The sequence below is a fragment of the Aptenodytes patagonicus genome, chromosome 1, assembly GCF_965638725.1.
Source record: "Aptenodytes patagonicus chromosome 1, bAptPat1.pri.cur, whole genome shotgun sequence".
Lineage (NCBI taxonomy): Eukaryota > Metazoa > Chordata > Aves > Sphenisciformes > Spheniscidae > Aptenodytes > Aptenodytes patagonicus.
The window spans coordinates 88909964-88922336 of record NC_134949.1 but is presented as its reverse complement, the minus strand read 5'-3'; the positions used below and the strand labels follow the sequence as shown (position 1 = coordinate 88922336).

At 57.2% G+C, this 12373-nt stretch overlaps 1 protein-coding gene across 2 annotated transcripts in view; it reads right to left on the bottom strand.

Annotated features, from left to right (window-relative positions):
- TBX15 (T-box transcription factor 15) overlaps nucleotides 1-5654 on the bottom strand; it is a 119099-nt gene extending 113445 nt beyond the window's left edge. Inside the window, exon 1 of one of the 2 annotated variants that reach the window (XM_076347980.1) lies at nucleotides 5182-5654. In XM_076347980.1, coding sequence (XP_076204095.1) covers nucleotides 5182-5383 — 202 coding nt within the window. In that variant the 5' untranslated portion in view covers nucleotides 5384-5654. The remainder of the gene's footprint in view (nucleotides 1-5181) is intronic. The other variant, XM_076347970.1, reaches the window with a different exon arrangement.
- Between the last annotated feature and the right edge of the window lie 6719 nt (nucleotides 5655-12373).

The window sequence follows — 12373 nt, the reverse complement described above, 5'->3', positions numbered from 1 at the left end:
GAGGCAAACTGATGATCCAACAGGTGGAATGAATTCGTACAATCCCAGTCACACACACATTTGTTAGAAAGACATCGTGCCAATAAATCCCAGTCCCAAGCACTTCTGCCAACGGCAAAGCTGACGCGCTCTGTCTTACACCTCGTTGTTGTGGAGCACTGCTCATCGGCGAGCCTCAAGGACCGTGCAAAGGACGGTGTACACCAATTCACCCTACCTCAGGAAAGAGACGAGGAAAAGTTCTCTGCCAGCTCTTGAAATCCTAGTCCCGTCCACCGAGCGCTCAAACAAAAGCTGAAGTGAGAAACTATGCCTGAAACCGAATTAAGTCACTCCCTACTCATGGTTTTAACAGCCACTGCTCAAAAAACAGGACTTCATCAGTATGAGCATTCCGAAGCAGTGGCATAAAAACAATCACGTGTTATCAATCACATTTCTCCCGCTCTTAAAATCTGTTTGCCCCTCCGGAGGGGCGGCGGGTTGCATGGCTCCCGCACCCCCGCCGGCGGAGGGGATTTGCCCGGGGCCAAGGAGGAGTGGGTACCCTGCAGCGGAGCGGGATTCGGATGGATATCCGTGCAACCTCCCAGGATAGGCAGGAGAACAACACGCCATGATAAAAGAGATAGAGGCTTTACTCTTGCCAGCCGCGGAAGGCTTTGTCAAGCTATCGGATCTTAATCTTATGGATAAGCAGCTGTAATAAACACGTTGTAGGTCTCAAAATGTGTGCCGTGTTGTTTTCTCTCGTTGCAAAGCTTCGCAGTAGTTCGTTAATGTAGCTTTAGAAAAACATACGGAACGAAAAACAATTTGCAACGCAATGCCTTCGCAGATTGACAAAAATAAAACTCTCGAAAATGTTTTAGGGGTTTTTTTTAACTGATGTGTGCATTTTTGATATATGCAATCAAAAATACCGATGAGATGTGTGATATGAAGACTGCACTGGCGAAATTCGTTTACAAACTCGCTAGCGTGTTTCTTTGCGAGGAACGGGACCGTCCCAAAGCCGAGAAATTACAGATTTTTAGCCGCACCGTTTTGCTCTGCCTCTGAAGCGCCTGTGCAGCGTCTCTCCGCGTAGCGACCCCGACTGCCTAAGGGAGCAGCCCTGTTTCAGGGGGGGGAAACCCGTCCGCGGGGAGACGTGTGTCCGTCGTCCCCCCCCCAAAAAAAAAAAAAAGTCTTAAGCTTTCGACGAGCGAAGGAGCGCGCTCGGCTCTGCCTCGGTCTGTGCCTGCGCCCCTGGGGTGGCAGAGGGAAGGGCCGACGAAAGCCACCGCTGTAAACGATGGTAAATAATATATACATCAAGGGAGGCAACGCCTGGGGCCCCCGTGACCTTTCCACTGCTCAGGTTTAATCTATAAATACCCACAAGACATCCGAGACCATTGTTTTGCTGCCCTCTGAAACCAAACCTGCCAAGGGGACGGAGGGGCGCCCGCCACCGCCCGCGCCCCGCCACCCTCCTCCTCCTCTCCGCAGCGGCGGCGGCGGCCAGAGCCGAGGGCCGGCGGAGGATGCGGGGCGGCCCGGCCCGGCGGCGGGGCAGGAGCGGGGGGAGGCTCCCCGCCGCCCCGCTCCCCTCCGCCCCGCCGAGCCCCGCGGCGAGCCCTGCCTCCCGCCGGCCCGGCCGCGGCCCCACGCGCGGCGCGCCCCGAGTGGGCGGGGGGGGGAGAACAGAGGGGGAGAGCCGCTGTAATCCCGAATTCCTTTTCACAGCTTCGTGATTAAAACCCGCACGTGATTAAAATCCAGCTTTATCCCCCTTTTAAATGAGTCTCGTAAAACAGCACATTAACTCTGGCGACAAGATTCATTGCTGAGGCATAAATAACTCGGATGCTCGGGAGATACTTTTTACAAACCTGGGAGATTGATCCGCTGGCTTTTCTCACCTTTCCCCACGCCGCCCCCCGACCCGGCACCTCCCAGCCTGCCACCTCGCCTCTCCCGGGAAGACGCGGCCGCGGGGGGGATCTCTCGGGCACTCGAGGCGACTCGGGATCGCCGGTATTGCCACCGAAGGCTTTGGGCACGGCTGGAAAACCGCACATGAGGGGTGGGGGATTTCGCCAAAACGGGGAAACGAGGAGCGCTGCCTCCCACGCCCCCACGAAGGCTGCGTTTTGTACGTGTCCAGCGCAGAGCAGCACCGAGGGCGGCGAAGCCCCCACGCCGGGAACGGAGCGGGGCCGCCCCGCCGACAACCCCCACCCCACACCCCCCCGGGGCACCCAGCGCCACTCGCGGTGGGGACGGAGAGGAAAATCCCCGCGAGACGTGGCCAACGCGTGGGAGAGAAATCCCGGTACCCGGCTACACGGGAAAGAGCTGCAAAAAGGAGAGCGGAGCCTTACTCTTGCCTTGGCCGTGTTTGGTTCCCCGCGGCGAATGGTTTTCAGCTGAAATTGAGGGGTTTTGTGCGAAGAACTCGATAAATCGGGCTAGACCGATTTACGTTATCGCACGCAAAATCAACACATAATTTCCCAGCGCATACTGTAATATTTGGGGCCTCTCTGTAAGCACACCGCTACCAATAACATCTCCAGCAGAAGGGACAGCCCTGTGTTATTTCCTACGCTACTCAGGGGCAGCGACTTTAAGTTTTGAACCTTTGGGACGCTATAAAAACTCCCTTTTCTAATTTTTTTTTTTTTTTTTTTTGCTATATCGCTGGAGATTTGGCAAGTTTAAAATACTTCAGGTGCGAAGTTTGTTCTTAATTGGGTCTTGTAAAGGTGGAATTTGGTGGCCATTATAGAGCCGCTAATCAATTTTCACCCAGCAGCAAAGGTACACCGCGGAGGATTTAGGTTTAATGAAGTGACTGTGCAAATTACAGTCGCGGACTTTATTTAAAGTCTATCAACCTCCTAAAAATGATTTCTCAAACTGTTCTTGATTTCCTTTGCTTTATGAAAAACATCACGTTTGCTTTCTAAGGTTTCAGGCATTAGCAGCCATTCTCTCCCGCTCTCCGGTCTGGCGCAGGGGGAGTTTTCCAGTTTTTATTTCGAATTCATGGAGAAATGGGCAAATTAAACTTCTAGACCGTCCAAAACTATGTCCTATTGTGGCTAAAAATAATGAGAAACGGTTCTAAAAAAGAAGACTGATGCACGTATCTGGCCCGTGATTGGAAAGCGGATTTTTGTCGTTTCGTTCGCGTATTTCTTATTTCGAACGGGGAAGACTCGGAAACCGTGAGCTGTTTTTTTAGTGGCTGATACTTTGATCGCTTCTGTCCCCTCTCCTTTACGCTCGTCGCTCCGCTGAGAGGGAGGTCCCAGGCAGCAGATTTTACCTACTTCTCCTTAGGATTCGCACCGGGAAGGGCTGCTGCTGCTACAAGCAAATTGAAATGCGGTTCCTTGAGAGCGGAGCGGGCCGAGGTCTCCGGAGTTCCCGGTCTTTCGCTCCCTTCAAAAACACTTAACAGATTTTTTTTACAGCAGATATTTTTTACACCTCGATTTCTAATTCTTTCTCCTTTTTTTTTTTTTTGTTTGGGGTTTTTGGTTGGTTGGGGTTTTTTGTGCTGGGTTTTGGGCAGCTGATGCTTATTGATAGCGCGGGGAACGTCACGCAAAAATATAGAGATATATATATATATAAAAATAAAAAAGGTGTTTTATTCTCCAAGTGCAGCGGAGTGGACTTGGCGCGAGTGGAGGAAATTTCTGCCCTTTCTCTTACGGGGTGGCGCACAGAAATCGCTTGGCCTTTTTCCCCCACACGAATATTAAAAGAAAAAGTAAAGAGGGACTACCTAAAATTCCTTTTCTCGGAACAGTGTAATTGTGAGAGCGGGGCTGCTCCCTCCGTCCCGTTTCAAGGCGCTGGGGAGCGGGGCGGGGGGACGGCGAGAGGGGCGCGGGGGCAGCGGGGGCGGGGGGGCAGCGCGCTTTCACCCCTCGGGGTCGCCGCGGGTCCGCGGCTGCTTTCGCGGGACCGTCGTTTCAGGCCGGAGCGAAACGGCCGAGGGGACAGGAGCAGACCGAGGGCTTCGCTTGAGCCAAACGATGAGCCCAAGCTACCGGCTCCCTTTTCAATAAAAATAAACAAACAACTAAAAGTTTAAAATTAAAAATAAAAACACCACGAGGGAAGTCTCGTGCTCTCTCTCCCCAAATACCGTGCAGCCGACCGAGGGGGTCGGGGCCCCGGCGCTGCTCCAAACGCCCCCGTTCCCGGGAGCCGCCAGGCTCGGTAGCGGGGGCCGGACTCCTCGGAGCCCCCCTCACCCGCTGCCCCCGGTCCTGGCCGGGGCCCTTTTCCCTGCCGGGAGCAGTGTCCCTGCGAAGAGGGGAGACCTCCCTCCGCCGTCCCCCCCGCGCCGCCACCGGGGCTTGCGCGCTCCGTCCCGGGCGCCGAGCGAGGCCGCGCCGCTGAGCCCCGGTGGGCCCGATCCCGGGGGAAGGATCAGGCCCCCGGCCCCTCGCTGCCGGGCTGAGCCTGCCCCCGGCCCGTGGAGGTCTCGTGTGGGAGCTCGCCGCGGGGCGTGGGTGCGTGTGCAGCGGGTCCCCGCCGCTCCACGGAGCCGGCGCTCCTCGCCTCGGCGCAACGCTGACCTGGGGCGCCCGCCTCCTCCTCCACCGAAACCTCCGATTAGGGAGGCACGGTCTCCGCGGGGCAGACTCGGGGTGGTGGCCGGCGTCTCGGAAAGACGCACGGAAGGGGGGTGGGATCCCTCCCGCGGGGATGCGAGTGTCGTGCCCCGCTCCTTTGCCCCCGACCCACACGGCACCCCCGCGGTGGTCGGGAAGCTGCGGGGCGAGGCGAAACGCGTGTCCCGAGACACCCGGGAAGGACTATCGCGACCGGCAGGCACGGAGAGGGAGGAGAGAGGGAGAAGGAGGAAGCGGGGGGGACACGCCGTTCCCTCCCGGGAGATCATGGAGTTGTGGGGGGAAAGAGCCGCAGTGAGTAGGAGAAAAGTCCCCGTAAACCGAAAAAAAAATATTAAAATTTAAATCCAAAGAATCTCCGCAATCCCCCCCCCCCTCCCTTTTCCACTACCCCCAGTCCCGGATGTTTTCCGGGACGCGCTGCCCGCCCTGCCCGGCGCCGCTCTCCTGGCGGGCAGCTCCCGGCAGGGCTCAGCGGCGAGCGGCCGGGAGGGAGCAGGGCTGGGGGGGTCCCCGAAGAGAAAGGAGTTGCACTAACCGGGGTTGAGGTCCAGGCACTGAGTCGGGTCTTCATTGTCCCCTAGCTGGCCGTTGGGGCTGAGGCTTTCCATGGACAAATCCAGCCCCTTGTCCTCCCAGTCTCGCAGTTTCCTCTTTTTATTTGTCCCAATCAAGGCTTCTACCGAGAAAGCGTGCGCTCGGGAGCTGAGGGCCACCGCCGATCTTCGCCTCTCACTCATCTTATCCCCCAGCCCAGACCCTTGGACAGATGAGCGACCAGCGGCTGGGAGCGCAGAGCTCGGGGACCAGAGGCAGAGCCTCTCGCCTCTTTCTCCCCCCACCCCTCCCCAGCTGCACCCCCAGAAGAACCAGCCCTCAGTCTCCTGAAGGCACTACATGAGGCTGCAGATACTCCGTAGGCAGAGCCGGGAGGGTGTGCTCAGCCCAGGTCCCCACCAGCACTTGCTCAGAGGGGCTGCAGGCTGGATTTCATCTTTTTTTTTTTTTTTTTTTTTTTTCCTTCTCCCCTTTCCTTCTGTCTCTCTCTGATTGATCCAAACTTCTGGGATTTTTTTTTTTTTCTCCAAGAGTTAGGCAGGCTGCGTGCGCCTGTCAAGAAAAAAAAAAAAAAAGGGAAAAAAAAAAACAACAAACCCTGTCCCCGGCCAATGGGAGGGAGAGATCGGGAGAGACCCAAAAGCTGCTACCCAATGGGGAGGGGAGGGAGACTCGGGCTTGAGGGCGAGGAATTTTGGCCATCTGAGTCCTGGAGCACCGGTCGGGAGAATTAACTGTTTGAAGAACGGGGAGCCAGTAGGAAACCCATGGCTCTAAATGCAGAGAGGTAACAACTCCCGCACTTCTCTCCGCCGCACCCAGGTTTCCCAGGGGCTGCTGCTAGCTAACCCCCACGCAAAGTACCCGAGAGGGGCTTTACCACCCGGGGGTGCCGGATGAGGGGGTGTTTTTAAAACGTCATTCATGCCATGTATTACTTGCGCTTGCCGGCGGAATCGGTGTTTGGCCCGGCAACAGCAACGTCTCGGGGGGGGGGGGTTGAAGTTTCACTTCAAAACGATGCGTGTCCGTGGAGCGGCGGGGCTGAGCGGGCGGCGTGGGCTGGCGCCGGCAGCGGGGCAGATAGACCGACACCCCCGGGCAGGGGAACGCCTTCTTTTTGGGAAGAGGGACTTTCTTTATATATTTTTTTTCCCTTTGTTTTTTTCCTCTCCCTCTTCTTTTTGCCCACTTTAGCTACAGCGAGAACAAACCCGCTAGGTAGAGATCCCGGCCGGTTGCCTGGATAATAAAATTCAACATTTTATTTCTGCTCGCCTGTTCACTTTGCCCTGAAACCCTCCAGGCTGAGGCGGGGCCGCGGCTGTTCCCACGCTCCCGGGTCGCGCGTGGCGCGGGGGGGTCGCAGTGGAAAGGAACAAGGGCTGCATTTGAGAAGGTGAAGGGAGCACCGTATGGTTTCATTAGCTGCTGGGACCGCGGAAAAATGGGTGAAGTCAAGCGAAACACTGTCTAGGGAAAACACAGCGGGGAAAGCCGCCGGGAGTTAATTCGATCCCGAGGATCGAATACAGGTTCAAAATAAACAATAAATAATTATAAAGTAAGGGAGGCAATTAATACGGATCGAGCCACGGTGGAAAAGCGGGCGAGGATACACACCAAATTTCAGGAAGGGATTATTTTTGGCTGGCGTTTCTCCGATGCTCCCCGAAGGCGCAGAGCTGCTTCGAGCAGCGCCGGGGGAGAGCGAGATTTTTCTTAGGCGAGGTTTTTCGATGGGGCTGGACACAAATGAAGGGGGCAGTCGTGTGTGTGGGGGGTGGACCAGACACTTCTTTTAGCTACCAGAGTGACCCCACGGTGCCCATGTCTGCGTGGTACGGCGGAGCCCTTCAGCCCCCTCTCCCCGGCCTAAAGCGCTGGCTCTCGCCGGCGTGACAACAGCCCGCCGGGGTTCACACGCACGGAAAGGGGTTTCGGATGAAAAGCGAGAAAAAAGCCGTTTCTTCGGGAAATCCCGGAAAAGCTAAGCCCTGTTATCTAGGCCGAGGAGAAGGTTTTGTGCGTCCCCATCACCCGCCCTACACCCTCTCACCCCCCCCCCCCCCCCCCCCCACCGCCGCTCCTTTCCCCTCCCCTCTTGTACATCGCCTTTGACAGGTCACTCGCCGAGGGCTCAGCGCCGGGCACAGCGGCACTGCCACACGGGATGTCGTGTGTCCGTCCCCCCGTCCCCCCCCCGGCACTGCCCCGCTCCCCGGCTCCGCGGGAAGCAGTGCCGGGGAGGGAGCGGCGGGAAGAAGGGAGCGACAGAGGCAGGGGCTTGGAGGGAGCCGGCAGCGGGACTGACCGAGGAGCGGGGACCCGGAGGGGGCACATGCGTTTCCAGCGGGTCCTCCTGCTGCGTGTCCTTCCCCCGGCGAAGGAATGTCTCCCAAATCAAAAAATCCGTTTCCCTGTTTCCGAAAGCCTCGGAAACACTCGTCCGGGAGACAGACACCGAGGAAGGCTTTTAAAGAAGCTGGAGGGTGATTTTAGAAAGAGAGCCCAAGAAAACAGAGGATTATTTATAGCGTTTTAGTGAGAGGAAATGGTGTTGGAAAGGCAGGGCGATTTAAACGAAATTTGGGGGCTGATGTAAGAGCACAGAAATACGTTTTTCACAGCGTTAAGTGTGGTTTTACGGCTCGACAGTTTAAAGCAGCACCGACCCCTTTTGGGTCCCTTACCTAGGGGCTCTCCGGGCTGCCGCTCGAGGTCTGTAAGCCGAGCCAGAGCACCCCGCGCCCGACCCTGGCAGCGGGACACAGCCTCCGCAGCGGCAAGCAGAAACACGGCGGACTTTCCGTGCCAATACGGCCCCTAATTGACAGACCCCAGAGAGCAGACCCTTTTACCAGGGACGTGAGAGCGGCCCCCCGCGGTCCCGGGAGCGGTGTCCGGGGGCGCGGGGACACACAGCCGCCCTCGGCCGCTCCTCTCCCTCCTCCCTGCCGCTACGCCGGTGCCCGGGAGATTTAGCACAGCTCGCCCTCCCTCTGCCCGTCCTGCGCCGGGCGCTGCAAAAGCGATAAACACAAAGGCATTGCTGCTTCTCAGTGCGAGCAGAGGGAAAGGGCAGCCCCTGCAGCGACCTTGCGGCCCCGCGCACACGAGGATGTGCCCGGGGAAAGGGGAGGGATGGGGCTGGGGGGGGGGGAGAGCCAACGCTGCCCCCTCGCAGGGATCTCTGCCCCCTGCGCCGAGAGGGCTCGCCCAGAGACACCCGCGCTCCTCAAGCCGGGGGATGGGATTTCGATTCAGCCTTTGCACCAAAATCTCGCCGAGCAAAACGCATCGGCGCTGCGCGGCCGGCACCCGGTCCCCGGGGCTCTTCTCGGCCGGAGCGGTGTTAGGGACCGGGTCCCCGCTCCCCGCGGCAAGCGGCGTAAACCTGGAGTCGGCCCGAGCTTAATCTGGATTCAGCCGCTGAGATCCGACTCTGACCCCCGGCCGCCAGAGATGAATGCGTCCCTTTGCCTGGTCTTTATTCCAGACCCTTACTCGCAGGGGTAGCTCCCATTAAATCCAGGAAACTGCTCCCTGGAATAAAGTGGCAGGAGCAAGGGTCGCAGGGCCAGGCCCCGGGGTTTATAAAGAAATCATTCACTCCTGCTTTCCAGTTGTCGCAGAGCGAGCCTGAAAATATTTGTTTATATATGGCAATATTTGGAAAAGAGAGAAATAAGGGGAGCCGGCTGCGGGGCGGGAGTGCTGTCCAGATGTGCTGCTCGCAGGGGCTGAGCCGAGCCGGTTTCAAACCCTGCTCCACAGCAAGGCAAACCTTACCGAAGGTCCTTCAGCCAGACCTAGCCCGGGTTTGTTTTTTTTTAAGTTAGTAATTGAAAACAATGTTAAAACTGGTCAGCGGGTGCGGGCTGAAGGCTGTCTGATAATGCGAGCGAGTGATTTACTGGACTTTAATGCAACGTCGATTATCTTTTAAAACGGACCGGAGGATTCCGAGGCTGGCGCTCTCGTAAGAGGCGAGCTTAAAGCGAACACAAGTCGCCGCTTGGAAACTCGAGTGAGGTGATGTTCCCGGGCTGCGCGGGGTCAGTTATTGTGACTGCGGAAACAAATACGCCTGCAATTTATTTTTATGGTCTGCACAAACTGTATTGTTGCGTGTTATTAACTAATTCATAATTATACCCCTATTATGCCGTCGATTCGTTCCCCCCTCCCTTCCCCCGGTTTTCTCAGGCTTTGAGAATTGAAACCACCGCAAACTATTTACAGTCTCAAGTGTTTTTAAATGGGCTTTGTTTGTGTTTTACAGAATAAAAATCTCTATTAGTGTTTAAGCAAACACCATGCCAGTCTCTTAAGCCTTCCAGATGTTTGCAATAAAATGTCAGGTTTTGCCTTTGGGACTCGAAATAAAATTTAACTACCTTCACCCTGTAATTATTCTCTTAGCTCTCCCTTCATAAATTTATCTGCTTTCTATCAGGAGAGAAAAAAAATCCGATTATACACTCGGACTATAAAAAACAGCCGCTACTTTCCCTCCATTTTACCAGGACTTCTCCCCCGCTTGTTTCGGCACCGCAGACCAAGGCGCGTACATTATTTCTGTCTCTCCTGTTTTCGGGGCGGCAGAAGGAGACCAGGCAGAGCAGAAACGCATCGGCAGGTTTCCTGGGCTTAAGGCAACAAAATGCCCCGTGTCCCCGGGCCTGTCCACCCCCTTAGCCTCATCCCGGTCCCAGTGTTCCCGGAGGGGAGGCGAATCGGGAACTTAAATTGTCCCCGAACTTCCTCCAGCTCCGGGCGTCGCTTCTTCGCAGGCACTAATCAGACCTGACTGCATTTCGGAGCCTCCCCGTGGAGCTGTTTGGAAATAGGCAATTATGATGAATAATTCAAACAAAGCAGGTTCCCCTCGCAAACAAAGACGGAAGTCCCGGCTAGAGACCCTTCTGCCTTCTCAGCTACTAACTTGGAACAACACCGGCACGGTTAAGAGCCACGCGTTTGGTATTTATCACGCCAAACTTCAGAACAACCCGGAACGATAAGCGGGGGTCTAGATGATCTCTTTCTTCATTTGCCGCCTACAAACCCACTTCGCCTGGCTGTCAGCAAGGTCGCGGAGTTTCTGCAGCTTTCAGCTTTCGCTGCTTGCGTAAACCCCGCAGACACACACAGGCGCGCTTGGTCTACTCCTCGCCCTCTGTGCGCCGCAGTCCCCGGGCACAGCCTGGGGGCGCGCCCGCCCGGGACACCCCGCTTAACACCCACGGGCGCCCCGGGACCCACTCCCGGCTGCTCCTCAATATATTTATTTCCCCCCCTCCTCCTCGGGGAGAAACCTTCCCCTGCGGGTTTTCTCCCTGCCTTGTGCTGAGGTCTCTGCTGACAGGTGAATCCGCGTGGCTGCAGCTCTCGGGTGGCGAGAGGCAGGAGGCAGCTCCACGGAGGGCAGAGGCTGGCAAGCCCGCTGGAGAGCAGAGGTCTCCCCAGAAAGGCTGCTCCGAGCAGGAGAGGGACGCGGAGGAAAATACGTGTCTAATCAGCTATGCCAGCCTGTCCACAGCTCGCCACCAGCCACGTTACCTTTCTGACAGCCATATCTGCCCCCCGCCCCGCGAGTAAAGGTGGCAAAGAGAGACGAGGTCGCTCACACGGGAAGGCCGGTGCCGAGGGGAAGGGGGGGCTGGGCTCCGTCGCCCCCCCCCCCCCCCCCCCCCCGCGCTCTCCCCCGGCCCCATCTGCAGTGGGTCGATGAGGTTTCCTCGGGGCCTCCTTTTTCCCGCCCCTGCCCCCGTCTTCAGGTGGACTCGGGGGTGGTGTTGGCCGGCGGGAAGGGACTGAAAGAGATCTCAAAGCGGTTCTTGGGTCTGGTTGGGGTTTTGGTTTGTTTGGGGTTTTTTTCCAAAGAAATAAACCACCCTTACGGAATTTCGTAGGAGATCTAGAGAGTTAGGGGACCTCGGAAAAAGCGGGGGAAAGCCGGCAGCGGGGCTCTATCTAGACAAGCTCTAGGACAAGAGCTTTAACCAGATCCACTGTCAGAGCCAGGGCACATGAGCCGGGCCCGGGGAGGTTGCCCGCCAGGCGACAAGCATCTCCCGGAGGCCGAGGGGCTCAACCCTGCCGTGCTTGGGCTCAGCACTGCTATTGCTCCGAGCCCGGACCGGGCCGCGGATGCCTCCCCCTGTCGCCCCACGCCTCACCGCGGCGCGGCCGGAGGGATGCCAGGGGCACCGGGAAAGCCGGGCCGGGGCCAGGCGTGGGGCAGCCCACGCGTTGGGACGACGGGGAGATTTTAGTCTAAAAAGTGACTGTTCCCAGCCGGGCGCCCGGCTCTACTTTTCCGCCGGGAAAGAAGAAGAAATCAGTTTCACGCCGGTAGCAAACAGCATCTACACGGCGGCGCGTTGAAGAGCTACTTCTTCGCAGATTATTGCCGCTATTATAATTTGGGGTAGGTCGAGGGGTTTGAAGTTTTGGGGGTTTTTTTGTTTGATTTTTTTTCCCCCCACCCTCAATGCAACCCTCGGCTCTTAAATCCGCAGGATTGAGTATGATGAGTGGGGAGATCTGGGGCTTCACCCGCACAAGGGGCCCGCGGTACCTTGCAGCCGCCCCAGCTGGAGCTGCCGGGCTGGGAGGAGCGGGAGCGGCCAAGCGTGCTTTCACCTCCCCCCCGGTCCAGGCCGGACCCACCTGGCAGCCGCGCTCCCCCCTTGTCCCCACCTTGTCCCCACACCTCGCACGCGCCGAAAAAGCGGCGTCCCCCAGAAAACGCTGCGGGTCTTGCACGCAGTGGTTCTTGTACGGGGCGCTGCAGGCGGACAACCGGCTCCTTGTTACCGAGACGGGATCCAAAGTCCGCTTTTCCAGGGAAGAAAGCCGAGATGCGCACAGCATTTCAATGTGTGTTCAGTCAAAAAAAAAAACAAACAAAAAAAAAACCATAAGGGGAATTATTTTTTCTCTTCAAGGCACAGCTCTGAACCAAGAGAGGTCTGTGCGCTCCCCTACCTCATACATGATGTGTTACACCGTAAACAATCCCGTTTAGGGCCGTCCCTAAACCGAGGCAGACTTTAACGGGACTATCCAAAAGAGCGGTGGCTGCGGGATGTGATCATCGTGCTATCGAACACAGGCGTTTATCCCGCCGTGCTACCAGCGCTAGGCACCGCCACAAAAGCGGG